Source organism: Aulonocara stuartgranti, assembly GCF_965226115.1.
Source record: "Aulonocara stuartgranti genome assembly, chromosome: 8".
In the NCBI taxonomy this organism is placed as follows: Eukaryota; Metazoa; Chordata; class Actinopteri; order Cichliformes; family Cichlidae; genus Aulonocara; species Aulonocara stuartgranti.
Genome location: NC_138959.1, coordinates 4,828,172 through 4,843,734, shown reverse-complemented (window position 1 = coordinate 4,843,734; position 15,563 = coordinate 4,828,172). Strand labels below are relative to the sequence as shown.

Here is a 15,563-nt window from a genome sequence, read left to right as displayed (position 1 = left end):
TAGTTTGGTCAAAATGATCTAACTTTATCGATAGTTAGTGTTTGTTGTGTCATTGTCCCCTCTACACAGAGCTAGCTCCACACAGACACAAGCTCTCACATTTTTCAAAGTCATCCAACGGGCCAGATTGGAGTCTTCTCTGGGCCAATTCTGGCCCCTGGGCCTCATGTTTGACACCCCTGCCCACCATTAGGGAATGGTGATGTTCAACAGACACATACACTTTTTACACTGTGAATCCCTGTCATGCATTTTTAATTTATTTCTTCACGCTTCCAACCTTGGTTTGGACGTCTGCTGTGTGTGACATCATTCAGCGCTGATGAATCACATCTGGAAGGATCTTTTTCTCTGTTTGCACGGTTTTTATCTGTCTGCTTATCCTCTGCTTGTTCTCTCTGCTCTGCCAGATTCCCTCTGCAACTTGGACATCCCCGTCATTAACATGGAACTGGACAGTATTTTTGACTTGACCCACATCTCCCCCTTCAGGAACTCAGTGGCACAGCTGGAGTCGGCCAACAGCAAAGAGGACTCGGAGGAAGAGTCTGAGAGCACAGTGCTATGACGCCACCGAGTTCCCCCACCCTCTCCGTCAAGCTACTGCTGTGCTGTCTCGATCATTCATTGACCTTTCACCTCTCCAGCTGCATTAACTTCGGCCTCAGCGGCCACCTCTGGACCTCCTCATCACGCCTCACCTGTGCTCGATCCAGAGGGGCCAGCGCGTACAAAAGAAAAAAGCACTTCTATACAGTAAAACAAAAAAATCTGGTGAACACACATACACACGGTTTTGGCGACAGTGTTGTCAGGGGAAGATTTGACATTTTGCATTGGCTGGATGTTTGTTTTTTTTAATTTAACTTAATGTTTTCTTTTTCTTTCTGCCTTATTTGATTCACTTGCAATATTGCCTTTAACCTCACTCACACGAGACTGGAAACAGGCTGCTGGGAGGATGAGTGCTCTTTGCTGCTGCTGCTGCTTTTCATGAGTGAATTTCAGAACAAACTAACACAGTGCTGTATATCTGTCCTGTTAACTTCCTTCTCTCACCGTTCATCTCCTCTTGGCTTGAAACGCCTCTGGCCCCGAATTTCAGTCCCACTTGAGCGTTCACTGTGAGTGTGCCAGTGTGTCGTTTTGGAAAGCGCGCGCGTGTGTGTTTTGCTAGTGTGTGTGACGTGTTAAGTGAAGTGGTAATTGTATTATATGATGTTGCACTGTCGGTGTCGTGGAGCAAAAACAGGAAGGAATGTTTTAGATGTTTAGAAGTTAACTAAGCAGGTTGGGAAGCGGTTAAACGCCCAATCACTCCTTTCTCTTTATAACAAGGCATTCAGTCAGGATATCAGTCACTGGATATTTATTGTTTATACTGTACATTTTCAGAGTGTATGATACGATTAACAATCTAACCCAGATCATATTTTGTATCCACGGGAGAGCTATATAGTTGATGCTGTCAGGGAGCTATAAAGTATATGAGATACATGCTGTAGTTTATGAAACGTCCACCAGTATGAAAAATGAAAAACTCAATTGTGTTTACTCAGAAATATTTTTTGGCAGGACGCAAAGCCGAATGAGATCTTTCATTTTTCTTTGTCGAGTTAGGCGTCATTTCAGTTTCAAGGATGTACAAGTTTGTAACTGTGAAGCCTGGAGTGCATAACCACATCGTTTATTTTTTAAAAATAAAATAAACTTCATCCACATAGCAGTAGCGGAGGCTCTGAATGGCCAGCTCTGTGGGTGGGGTGCCCTGTGGGGTTTTCTTGTGTGTTTCCTTTGTCACGAGACATTAGACAGAAACCTATTAAATATTAAACATTTTGCATTGTTTACTTGGCAGTTTGCTGGCAGGTAGTTGTCCTCTCTTTACTTTTGCTGGGCTCATTGCTGTGCTGTTCCCACTGTTGGTCAGCGCATTAGCTCGATAGCGATTCGATGCTTGTCCTCAAACACTATGCCAAATAATTTGGCAAACCTAATTAATTTATATTGTATCACTTTTGGACCTGCTATCCACCCATCCATTATTTCTCTGCTGCCTACCTGGGTTCAGGCCATGGTAGGCAGAGATGCCCAGATCTCCCAATTTCCAGGTTTTCTGGTGGGAAACCGGGGAATTCTGCAGCCAGCCGAGAGCTCAAATCTGAATAGCGTCTGCTGGCTTTGGGCTAAGGTCGCCTCCCAGTAAGACATGCCGACAACACTTCACTTAGGAGGCATCATAATCAAACCACCTGAGTTGGCAGATCTACTCTGAACTCCTAAATGGTTAACCTCCTCATCCTGACTCTGTAGATTAAGGTCCCAGTCGCACAGGCCTAAAGACCTGTCAGTGATCCCATGGTACCCACCGGTCACTAGGGAAAATTTGTATTCCCCAACTGGTTGCCAAATGGTTGCTAGAAATTGCTGGCAGTCTCTAGGTGAAATTGGTCAGAAAGCGGTATACGGTAATGCACCAAAGACCACCTTGTGATTGCTTTGGTTGCTTGCAGATTGCCACAGTTGCTGAGCAGTAATGAAACTGTGGAAAGTGGGATGCAAAGTGGAAATGGAGATCATTCGCCTTAAAAACAGTTGAAGTAAAAAAGTTTCATGTTTTGAAAGGTGTTGGATGCAGTTGTAAGGCACGACTTTTACTTTGATGGTGAACAGTCTTAGTTTCCTTTCCACATAGGAAGTAGCATGCGCTTCACTGCACTCTGAAACCCAATTGCATGCTTGTGCCATGCAATAATAATTTAGATCAGAGGTTCTTGGTGCAACACCCTCTTTGTGACCAATTTCACCCGTCACTCACCTCCAACGATTCGGCCAATATAACTTTTTCCTTAGCGATCAGTGGTTGCTAGGCAGTCATATTTAGGCATGTGTGATTGCCGTACACCCTTAGCAAGCAATATCATTCAATTCATCTGCTTTTCTTTATACTTTTTCTCTTTTTAGCTCAGTTTTTGGTCTCCACCACTTGATGAGAGAGACATATCTGGCTCTTTAGGTGCCCAACACTCCATTAAATGCACCGGCCAGCTGCTAACTTTGTGTTTCCTGTTAGCTTAGCAGATGTTGTTTGAAACAACACTGATGAAACCAGTAAGACTGACACAGAACGCAAACAACAGGTGGAAAGATGCTAAAAAACAAAGATTTTAGAGATTATGAACCTGCTGTATCACACTCCAGGATTCATACAGTGCAAACTTGTATTGACATATTGAACCATTCTTGGGAAAGAGCAACAGCCCTGACACATTTAACATCCTATCATATCGTAGCAAAGCCAGAAAACAGTCTAGAGACACTTTCAGAAAAAAGGTGCTTGGTCTCTTATAAATAAGCACAGTTTTTCTGTCATTTTCAGCCACATTCACATTACAGTTTATAGGAACCCTGCCTGATGATGCTGATATTTTTGGTCTATTTTAGTGAACCAGAGGCAAGTGCAAAGATATGTGTGTATATGTGTTTATTTTGATGAGAGTATTTATACAGATATATTTCTGAATACTTTTTACTAGGTATGAGGAGCTGTGGTCGTTTCCGCTGCACATGAATCCGAGGAATTTTTTTTCAAGTATTCAAACGTGGGACCAGAATTGCTCTGCTGCCGCATCAAAACCTTTTCAGGAATCGCAGGTTCAGTTTAAGAGGAAACTTGAAAATCAGTTAAACTGGAGTAACAAGGTTTGTGTACGACAGCAGTAGTTTGCTATTTGCCTTGCGGTGGGTTTTTGTTGTGACCTATCCAGATTTATACGACTTTCCTTTTGTCCTGAAAACATCCACTACACATGGCCTCAAAGTCACTGTGCTGCTCTACCTGTGTCTTTCTTTAAAGCGCGATATCACTCACAGGACTCTTGTAAATACCGAAGCCTCTATACAGTTTGTTCTGTATATACTGAAGGGAGAAATTCATATATATATATAAATATATAGATATATACAAATACTGTATTGAAAAGGATAAATGATGATGAACATCCATACTATATGTATAATATTATAATGTTGCTGGAACTAGCACAAGCCTAACATGGTACAGCAGACTGAAAGGTCAAATCTAGTGCTTGTTTTGCAGTTTCTGACCTCAGAATGAACCTCTTGAACTTTTAGATTTGATTTTAGACAACAAAAAAACAACAACACATCACTGCAGCTACGTGAAAATTCAAGACATCTCGTGCAGCTTTGAACACATTTCCTGGTATATTTGAGATTCGTGGAAATGTGATTGTGTGTTCTTTAGAAATAAAAATAAGTGTCTGTGGGGTGCTGCAATTGCAGTGACACATCGATCACAGTTTGAAAGGTTTAAACAGACTCTGCATGAAAACTGCTGCATTACTGTCTTTTAGACAGCAGAACCAGACAGCAATGCAACAGAGGTTATATGTTTAAGAGAAAACAGACGTTAAACAACAGTTTGCATAGAACAGATTTTTTTACAAGCAGAAAATTTTAAATTGGTACAAAAAAGAAATATCAGAGGTCATCCAAACCATCAAGATGCTTCTTTTATCTGACTAAAGCTTAATTTATAGTGCTGCATTAACCTGTAGAGACCCTATATCCTCTGGCATAGTCTGGCATCCACCTTGCTGCTGTGGCAACGCAGCCTACAGTGGCGGTAATATGCTCAAAAATGTATATTGATTATTACAAGGATAATGCCTCTGTGAACCAACGTGTAATAGGCTCTAGTTGCATTTAGTGTGCTCACAGTGCTAATTCATTACCCAGTGTTAATGTAACACTGAAAAACAACTCATTTTGACAGTTAATAGAATTGAATATTGGGGAAATGACTCCATTCATGTTTATTTTTTTTATATTACGACTGTAATTCCAACAAGGACATTTTAAACAGTTGGTTTTTACACATCCAGTAGCTGCGGAGCCACATTGCCATTCAGCTGGGCAGGTGTTTCTGGCTCCTTTTTATCTATTTGCTCTCTATTTACCTGTGTTTTCGCTTTCCACCACCTCCTCAGAGGAATGTCTGGCTGTCAAGATACTAAATGCTCCACTGTGATCTCATAATGACTGGTCCTGAGATCTAGTCTGAACCAACGCTGATGAGAGCAGTAAGATTAAGCAACGCTGGGTCTGATTTACCACCGTAATCGTGTGGTGTTTTTCTCTCTTTCCCGTTGTTCCGCATTTATCAGCTCCAAGTCCAACACAGCAGAGCACTGCAGACACAACAGCGCACAAGTATGATTGTAAAACCACGCCACTCATTATGGCGTGGGAGTCACTAAAGGACCATGATAGGAAAGAGAAATCACACGAGGATCCAGACATTTTTAATTTGTAGTTTTAATTAATAATGTATCACTCATATAGCCTCCTCACTTTGTGGACATAAAGCCGTCATGAGACGTAGATTGATCATGATCTTTGATCGTGTTGTTTCCCTGTACCATAGCTGAGCCTTTCTGGATGCACATAACAGTGAATGAAGCAGCTCTATTACTACGAGACCGAGCCCTTTCTTGCTTTCCTCGTTGGCTAGCTTGTTAGCTTGCAGGTGCTGTGGATGTCTGCCTGTCTATGTCATTTTGATGGGACGCTTGTTGCTGTGCAGACCACAAAGAACACTGGCCAGGCCGAACATTAAGAACCTGTTTAAATGTGTGGCCCGGATTTTAAATTTTCAGGGCCTTGATTTTTTTTTTTAGCATAGGCAGATTCAGCACAGGACTATAAATTAAGCTTCCTCCAAAAACTGTAGAAAAAGAAAGCTTTCTATCACTTAGCACCAAGAAAAGTTGTCAAATCTGAGCAGATTTCTCTGTTATGTTTGGAAAATCCATTTAATTACTGATAAAAACAGTTTCAGATTATTTCCTGGTACTCAAATGATCTTTGAATCTACCAACTTCTTATTTTTTGCCATAAAAGAAATGCTGATTTTGAATCAATGCAGCATGGTTTTACAATATAAATTTAATATTTAGAAAAAAGTTTCTTTTTCAAATTTGCTGTTGCAGTTAGGCTGTGCTGAGGTGAATGGTCTGTCCTGTCTTTGTTTCTGTGTTACAATGTGCTGCTCTTCGTTTTTGTACTAAAGGGTCTCAGATCAAAGCCTGTACATACAGAACACGTCAAACACGACTTTATTAACAATAACCCAGTCGAGCAAAGACAGCCGGCAAGAGATTCCAGAGACAGTTTTCAGTATTGCAGCTTTTGCAAGCATGCCCTTTGAGCACTAAACTTCAAAGGCCTTTTTTTACATCGGTGGAATGTACTGATAGACAATGTCCACCACATAGGTTGTGATAAAGGCGGATTGTGTGTGTTGTGACATAGTTTCAAGAGTAAGAGTGTGCAGGGGTATCAAATATCGACATTGTGCTGTGTGGAAGTCGGAAGCATGCTTTTTAACCATGCCTATGAAATGCGTCTCATCTTTGGTCCTATTTAAATGTGCTTGTATTTATTTTTTATAAGTGAATAGATCGACCTTTGCAAGAAAAGAAGAAAATTCAGTGCTGCCCTTTGACCTTTTTGAGTCAAGCTCCCCCGTCAGTTCTGCTAAGAGTTTATTTAAATCATTCATGATTTCCTGTTTGCTTTCACCACGTATCCTCATATGTTCCACCGGTTTTATCTATAGCAAATCAAGAAAAGCACATCAGACTCCAAACAGACCAACAACGAAACAACATGGAGGATAAGACAGAATAATTCACTTTCAGAGGACTGAACATCTGCTAAAATCAACTACAAATGAGAAAAAAACTGTGACGTGTAGGGTCACGTGGACCCGCGCAGTCTGTAGATTACACTGTGGTGCATGCAGCCATCTCCATTCATCCTTTTCTTTGCATAACTTTAAGTTCCAAGTAACGGGGGCCAAAACAAAAAGGGAAAACGTGATCGATCAAGGAATCTTTTTTTAAAAAGTTCTTTGTGTCAAACTGTAGTGATGCTGTGGACTCTTTAAAGTTTGGAGTACAGATGAAATGCCTTTTCTTGGACTTGCTTTCTCTCAGTCACCAAGTGGAACACAGTGTAAGATAAAATGAGAAAAAAATTAAATTAATCCTCATCCGAATGTTGAAACTATTAAAAATGTTTTTTTTTATATTACTCGGATGTTCTGTGCTTTTTGTTCCAAATAAATGTCATTTAAATCGGTGTAACTGATGACAGAAAGGCTTCTGGAATATCAGGAGTGCAAAAAATATTTCCGGCAAGTACAACAGTGAAAAAGGACATTTAAATCCTCACGGGGTATTTCAGAGAACTTCTAATATCACTTCCGCTCACCGATGTTCGGTTTTAGGGAGCCTGTAAGATACTGAACTATAGAACAAAAACTGAAAACTTTGTAGGTAAACTTTTTCTTCATGTTTTTATTAGAAGAGCTCAAGACAAAACATGAAGACCCCTTTGACTGTAGTAAAACAGCTTCCTGTGAGTGTTCGGGACACCACAGCATCAGGAGCCTCTTTACAGCATCTGTCATTTTGATTTAAGGAACGTGGACAGCTGCAGACACCACAGCCGAGCATGAACTCCACCACCTGCAGCTGCTGTGTTTTAAAGTAAATTCTCTGATGGGCGGCACATAGAAGTCCAGACGAACCCATGTGATCAGTTTCACAATGTCATTCAAACCAAGGCAGACACAGCGGCGGAAAGTATAATCAAGCCTTAACTGTCCTTGTTAACCTGCATAACCACCAGCTTCTTATACACACATGAAAGCTTCTAATCTGTTTTAACTAATCCAGATTCAAGGAAGTGCCCTTATAAATCTTTAACTGAGCACAAGTATGTGTTAGCAGTAGCAGAATGCTAGCATTTATTCATTTATTGGCATTTATTAACTGAGGATGTAGTGGACCACTGTACTGTGACAGATGACAATTTGCACGTGACTTGTTATAATACAAAAACCTGTTGGAAGACATAAGTGATGTATTTTTTGAATATGTCTTTATTTTAGAATGGGAAAACAATGCCACACTATTAGATTGCAATACATGGCTAGGTACACAGACAATAAAGGGGAAGCAAAGAGTGAATGGATCTTTTGGACACGTACTATTTATCATAAAAGACAGGAAAGGCAGAGGATGTCTGACGACCACAAGTATCACTAGAATAAGTGAACAGTAAGTGCAGCAAATATTTTCAGTGTAGGAACCAAAATCACTACAGGGAAACAGTCAGTCAGGAAACAGTTGGCCTTTGACATTTTGTTCAGGGGTTAAACAGCGGAGAAAAGGTTTCTTGGATTCAGCTGTCCTGTTAAACCATCAGAAAATTGACAGAGTTACGTATGTATCATATCTCCATTCATATGTATCTGATCCAACACAAGGATCAGTGCGTATTTACTAAGTTCCAATATTTTCATATTGGAAATGTTCTTATAAATCTTTACACCAACTGGAAGCTGTCACTTACCAAACTCAATACTGATGTTTAAGGTGGATTTGTACATATCTAGGTACTGCTGCAGGCTCAGGAGTTCCTCTCGACCCAAAAGCCTTTCCAGAATTTTCTGATGGACGATCAGCTGCGGTGTCTCATCCAACACTGACCCAGGAAGAGCCTTAGATTGCAATCATGAAGTCATAGAAAAACTCTGAGAAAGTTTTGGTTTTCAAAACAGAAAAAGATCATCTGCAAAGAAACACACCTTAGATTTTTCAAGCTTTTTGCTCAGATTTTGCAGCGTTGACAGGACGCTGCATACAAGGGTCTCTATGCTGACATCTTCATCCTCCAGTACCTTAACTGCGGGATCCCTGATCACCTGATCTGCACCCAGCACCTTCAGTCACACAGCAATACATACACACAGGAGACAATCAGAGAATCCAATGTCTTGAACTTTAAAAACATGAGATTGGCTACAACTGAAGGTATTTATTATGTCTCATTTATGTACTAAAACGTTTGTATTCTCATAATCCTCTCATGCATTAAAGTACTTCAAGCAATCAAGTGCAAAGATAAAAGACAGCTAACCTTGTAGCTCCACTGCTGGAACAGCCTTCTTTGAGGGTTGTGATCCAAAAACACAATCTTTACTTCCAGCAAGGTGCTAAAAAGGATGTGCTAATAATTATTATGGCTCACACAACACACAACAGCAGGTTGTGTGTGAAAGCTTAAATATTTATTTGCCTGCAGCCAGAACGAGCAGCTGTTGGTCTAAAGCAACAAAAGCACTGTGGGGGTTTGCCACACTGGCAACAGCCGACCAGCTAGAGCTGCTTCATAGAAATATACACAAAAATGCCACAATGGTCCACTGCTGTTGACTGGAAAGATGTGTCAATGTGGTGGCCGTTTTGGAGCGAGGCAACAGCGCCTCATCATTTCAGTCCAGAACTTTCTAATTTTTTTTTTACTAATTGCCATGCAGCTTGAATTATTACAGATGCCAGACATGTATTTATGATAGTTAAGGTTCAAATGCTGTTTTTCATACCAAAAGCTTAGTTTTGACATGTTAGAACAGTAGGAAGCACAAAAGTATGGAATGGTCAGACACTCTGAGCGAGATGACGGCAGCAGAGATGCAACAGCTTTGCGTCTTTATGCTAAAACACACTGCAAGGAGTCGACTGCTCAGACATCATCATAAGCTTTTGTGAATCTGAACTGATGCAAGGCAACCACGGGATTATATTTGCCCTCTCTGTGGGCTCTGTGGCATGAATTTCTTAACAGACAGCAGACAAGCAATAAATATGAGTGAAATGGGATGCACCGTATCTCAGCGTATAATATATATATAGAAGTCACCCGCAGTATGAGAAAGATTACCGGTGTGGCTGTTGTTGCATGACTTTGACGTCTCTCAAAACAGAAGTCAGAATATCCCTGGACGACTGGAAGAGAGAGGCACAGCAAACTTTGAGCACACACTTTCACAAACTTCAGCCATACATTTGTTGTTTCTGTGCAGGAGAACTTACTTCAATGATGTGCAGCAGGTAGGATGGATAAATCAGCAGCAGGCCTGTTATGTGATCCCATATGTACTGTTTGTTCAGCTGAAAGTTGAGATTTTCATAATGAGCTGCGTGGAAACAACAGAAGACAAAACCCTCTTGTTTTAGTGTTCATCATTTTAAAAAGCAAAATGAATGCCTTTAAAGTCTTTTCAAGACCTAATAATTGCAGAATTGTGTATTATATTCAGCCTTTTACAAACGAGCCACAACTACTAGCTAAGCATAAGACCGAACATGGCATATTTCTTCAGTTTTTAGGCCACTGAACAGAGATTCAAGAAGTCCCTTTGATCTGGGGTGAGTCTTTGGCCAAATCAAAGTGAAATTGATTTTACTGATTAATATTCTCTCAGATAAATATCCATCAGACAGACTAATTAAACTTCTTATCTGTGTTCTCTTAGCTGCGATTCCAGAAGTGTAGTAGAAAATATGGCGCTTTCAGATTATTTTAAACTCTGAACACGACCTGCTCTGAACCAAATTATGTGTTCAGAATCAGTTGCCATGGTGATCTAGCCAGGTAAATAAGAGAGCCACCTTCACGGCACAGAAGTCTGACTTTAATCGCAACATAACAAATCCAACAAACCCATTCATCTTGTTTCATAGCACACACTTCTGGTGAGGGTTAAGAGGTTAATTTAAAAAAAATAATTTTCAAAAAGAATCTTATTTGCTATAATTTATTTGTTTCATTACTGGAAAATCATTAAAAAAATGAAGACCTTATTTTTTTTAAAGTATCACAGTTTTTAAAAACTCTGTATTCAGGCTTCCTTCTGTTTTCGACACACAGGCACAGCTTTTCCTGGGGGCTTCTGTGGGCTTTCTATTCTAACTTTAGTCAAAGAATTTATTTCTTTTTTACAGGTAAGGCCTGCAGACTCACTCACACATGGAGGTGTGAAAGCTATAAAAGCACCAAACACAGGAAGCGAGACAGTCTTTCACTGCTTTTGTTAAGATTCAACAAGAAGCCTCGGTATTTCAGGGCAGCAAATTAAGTAGGAGTATTAATTTGTCCTGCCAGTATAACAGGATCATTCCCCTAAAGAAAAACTGGGTTCAGTTGGCATCAGGTGATTAGTCCCTCAGTCTCTGTAGCTCTAAGGTAATTGCTGGCTGACCTCCCAGGTCTGTCCTATCAGCAAGGTCGTGGGGGAGCCGAGAAATCATTATCAGCCGCTGCAGGATGATCTTCTGTGGGGAGAAGGTGGGGGGGACTTAGAAAGCCTGCAGAGTGACAACAGAATAAGCTCTGACATGCAATCCAGGCACAAAAGGAGGATCATTGTCAGGTGCGCATTTAAAATTTAAGGCCGTGTGCCAATATTTACAACCTGAGCTCCTTTCCATATTAAGCTAAATACAAACCACATCATCCCCCAGATTCTTCCTCCGTGTCACTAAGTGGTGAAATAAACTAGTCCTAGTTTCTTCCTCCTCCTTTTCCTCAAAACCCTTTTTCTCCATCTCTTTGCTTTAATCTCCGTCTGACTTCTTTCGCCGTCCGATTGAAGCACTGACTGAGTGAGGGCTAAGCGAGCTGCCCGCCTTCACTGTTTATAAAAGCGCATATCCTAGAAACCTATTGTTCTGCAGGTCCTATTAAACAAAGCCTGCTGCAAAACACACTGGTGCGATTAACACAGCAGCCAATCGCAGAGCACCACAGCCTCATAATCAGGGTGCTTCAACCCCAACAGGAAGAAGGACAGTGCATGTAGGGATGGCAGGTGTCTACATGGTGATTTGCACACACACTCTTACTGTCTATACTATGATGATGCTGATGATGCATTGTCATACTGCAATATTCTGAATGGGTGTAAATGTTGCACTAAAACCTGTATACGTATTCCAGCACTGCTTTTCCAGATGTGCAAGCTGCCATTTCCCTTGGTGCTAAAGTTGATTTTCAGCCTTGTCCCTCATGCACAGAGATTTCTTTGATGGTATTATTTGTAGATGATGAGATATTCATACTCTTTCCTTGTAACTTACTCTTTCATTTTGACTCCATCACTGAGGAAGAATATTCTATAACTGTTCCACAATTTGTAGATGTAGTTTTCTGCCCACCTTTACTTCTGAGAGCCTGTGCCTCTCGGAGTTGCTCTTTTTATACCCAATAACGTTACTGATGAACCTAATTACTTGTAAAATGTTCCTCCAGCTGTTTCTTTTTAGTCCCATTTACTTATCCAGTCTTTTGTTTTCCCCCTTCCCTTTTTGAGACCTGTTGCTGCCATTAGATCATATTTTTCCTGAAATAGTAAAATGTCTTTATTTAAATCTTTGTTTTCGTTTTCGATCCTAAATCTTGTCCAGCTAACTCTTCACTCATCTGTGTGATGTCATTTAAATGACATTTCATAACACAACGCGTGTATATATACTGCTGCTTATGTTTTGGGGTCTTTCAGCTTCATTTTCACTCACACATCACCCACGTGTCCGTTAAAAACACAAACCTCTCTCACTTTGCCGTAAATCACATCAAACATGGATACTGTGTCTGCATCCTGTGGATCTTTCCACGAAATTGGAAAACCGTCGACATCCAGCTGCGACATGGTCATCTCGACCCTGTTTAGCGGCTCTTGTCCGGTGTGTTGTCCGTTACCATCGCAACAAGCTCCTACAGCATACGTTTGACGTCAGTACATACGTAGTCATTAATTACTAGAGTCTGTTCGCTTATTAATACACTTTATTTGTCCCAAGCTTCCCGTTAGAGCAGCCAAAATATGACCCTGAATTTGAAAAAGAAAGAAACAACAACAAAAAACTGAAGGAAACGGATGTAAACAAAAATGTCGACAAAATAAAATAAAAAGTTAAAATGTTGCTTATGTTTAAGTGCTCACATTAATTAACATGCAATGTTTTAAATAAGCATAAACATAAATGAAAATATACATAGGGTAGAATAAAAATAATAAAATAATAAAGAAAATTAATAAAACAAGTGAAAATGTGAGCAAAATATTTTAAAAATCGTACAAAAATAGCTCAACATGTGAATTAAAGCTAAATAAAACTAAATAAAAATGTTTTACTAAAATAAGGCAAATGCCAGAAAACATTCAAATGTCTCAGTGTAACAAACTAACGTGTGGACTCTGCAGACATTAAGCTGTTATTTCCTGTAAGCTTCCTTTTGACAGCAGAGCTGAGTCTGTGAGCTACCCTCCACCATAGTTTCCAGCGTTTAGATGTGTGTACATTTAAAAAGCTGTTATTTTAGGATTTTACATTCAACAGCTCTTATTTGTTATTTCTTTATCTCAAAATGTTTTAGTACAATGAATAACTAATTTATTTGTAAAAAAAAAATAAAATAAAATACAAAAAAACAAAAAAAACCTTGCAGAATCAAAACGTTGATTCATGCAATAATTTTGAGGAACTGTGTTGTAATTTAGCATCTGTAAGTTATTTTCTTCTCTCTCATTTTAATCTGTAAACTATTAGACTAAGGAGCTTGGAAAGAAAAGCGTCTGCACTTCTTTAAGTTTCTTGAAGACGTTTCATCTCTCATCCCAGAAGCTTCTTCAGTTCTTAGGTGCAACTGGTGTAAAGTCCCAGATGGGCGTGTCCCGTAAGAGGGTCATGGGCCCCCAAGTTATTCCTACAACATAACTTAAGATAAGATAAGATAAGATAAGATAAGATAAGATAAGATAAGATAAGATAAGATAAGATAAGATAACCTTTATTAGTCCCACACGTGGGAAATTTGTTTTGTCACAGCAGGAAGTGGACAGTGCAAAAGTTATGAGGCAAAAATTAGAATACAATAAGAATAAATACAGTACACAACTGTACAGAATAGAATAAAATAAAATACTATATACAGTAGAATAAAATAAAATAAATATACAATAAGATAAAAATAGAATACAAATACTATATACAACTGAGTAAAAATACAACGATGACAGAAAGGATTATTGCACTTAGTATTATTGCATATGTATGGATGTGTGTGCTTGATCAGTTAAAGTCTTTATTATGGAGTCTGACAGCAGTGGGGAGGAAAGACCTGCGAAATCTCTCCGTCCCACACCGTGGGTGCCGCAGTCTCCCACTGAAGGAGCTGCTCAGTGCTGTCACAGTCTGCTGCATGGGGTGGGAGATGTTGTCCATCAGGGATGACAGCTTAGCCGCCGTTCTCCTGTCACTCACCACCTCCACTGGGTCCAGAGGGCATCCTAGAACAGAGCTGGCCCTTCGGATCACCCTGTTCAGTCTCTTCCTGTCCCCAGCAGAGATGCTGCCGCCCCAGCAGACCACGCCATAAAAGATAGCAGAAGCCACAACAGAGTCATAGAATTTCTTCAGGAGTGGGCCCTCCACTCCAAACGACCTGAGTCTCCGCAGCAGGTACAGCCTGCTCTGCCCTTTCCTGTAGAGGGCGTCTGAGTTATGAGTCCAGTCCAGTCTATTGTTCAGATGAACACCAAGGTACCTGTAGCTGTCCACAGCCTCAATGTCCATACCTTGGATGTTCAGTGGTTGCAGTGGAGAATGCTTGTGCCTGCGGAAGTCTACCACCAGTTCCTTGGTTTTACTGGCGTTGATCTGCAGGTAGTTCAGCTGGCACCAGTCCACAAAGTCTTGAGTCAGTCCTCTGTACTCCTTGTCGTCCCCATCAGTGATGAGGCCGACTATTGCAGAGTCATCAGAGAACTTCTGCAGGAAGCACTGGGTGGAATTGTGGGAGAAGTCTGCAGTGTAGATGGTGAAGAGGAACGGAGCCAGAACCGTTCCCTGTGGGGCCCCCGTACTGCAGACGACCCTGTCCGACACACAGCCCTGAGTCCTCACATACTGTGGTCGGTCGGTGAGGTAGTCCAGGATCCAGGTAGTGAGGTGATGGTCCACTCCAGAGTTCACCAGCTTGTCCTTTAGAACCGAGGGAAGAATGGTGTTGAAGGCACTGGAGAAATCAAAGAACATGATTCTCACAGTGCTTCCAGCGGTCTCCAGGTGAGCGAGGGAACGATGTAGGAGGTGAACTTATATCTCTAAAGAAAAGCATACTTAATTATATGCACGCATTAATTTTTAGATGACTTCAGGCACAATTCAAAGGCTACACAGACTGCTGTTCTAGCCCACTGCCGCCAGGTGATGATAATTTAACATTGACTGAGTGTTATGCGCAGTTCGTGAGCAGCAGTGAAGCTCGCGAGCAAAAAAGGCACGAGTTGATGAAATCCACTCCTAACCATAATTTTACTTTTTATTTTTTATTGCATTTTCTTTTCTTTATATAAACACCAGCCAACCAAAACACAGAGCTCTTTACTGTATTAGAAATTAAATATTTAATTTTATCATCTGAGCTGATCTACTCATTATTCACTGACTATGAGGATCTTTCACCTCAGACAAAATAATATTTATTATTATTATTATTATTATTGTTATTATCAGTAAAATATTCTCCACATATTCTCAGCCTTGTGAATATTCTGGCATAAGGATCCAAATTATAGCTGAGGTGCGGAAATAAGAAGGATCTGTGTGGAGGGTGTGTTTCCC

At 40.4% G+C, this 15,563-nt stretch overlaps 2 protein-coding genes across 2 annotated transcripts in view; one reads left to right on the top strand and one right to left on the bottom strand.

The window, feature by feature from the left end:
* LOC309713357 (rho GTPase-activating protein 44-like) overlaps positions 1-7,119 on the top strand; it is a 98,429-nt gene extending 91,310 nt beyond the window's left edge. Inside the window, exon 25 of the mRNA XM_082544921.1 lies at positions 411-7,119. Coding sequence (XP_082401047.1) covers positions 411-568 — 158 coding nt within the window. The 3' untranslated portion in view covers positions 569-7,119. The remainder of the gene's footprint in view (positions 1-410) is intronic.
* Positions 7,120-8,048: 929 nt separating this feature from the next.
* Positions 8,049-12,764, bottom strand: tex47 (testis expressed 47). Its single transcript, XM_082544963.1, has 8 exons — positions 12,485-12,764; positions 11,138-11,210; positions 9,969-10,072; positions 9,817-9,881; positions 9,013-9,088; positions 8,681-8,815; positions 8,446-8,593; positions 8,049-8,283 (listed from the first exon to the last, which is right to left on the bottom strand). Exons 1-8 carry the CDS (start codon positions 12,590-12,592, stop codon positions 8,246-8,248), a joined length of 747 nt encoding a protein of 248 aa, XP_082401089.1. The 5' UTR covers positions 12,593-12,764; the 3' UTR covers positions 8,049-8,245.
* Between the last annotated feature and the right edge of the window lie 2,799 nt (positions 12,765-15,563).

Bases quoted from the DNA above. Each gene is read 5' to 3' on its own strand.
- tex47 (XM_082544963.1), bottom strand. From the start codon at position 12,592: ATGACCATGTCGCAGCTGGATGTCGACGGTTTTCCAATTTCGTGGAAA. The intron at 11,211-12,484 runs GTTTGTGTTTTT...TTCTCCCCACAG, and splicing joins TTTACGGCAAAGTGAGAGAG to AAGATCATCCTGCAGCGGCT. The intron at 8,594-8,680 runs GTGTGTTTCTTT...TTGCAATCTAAG, and splicing joins AAAAGCTTGAAAAATCTAAG to GCTCTTCCTGGGTCAGTGTT.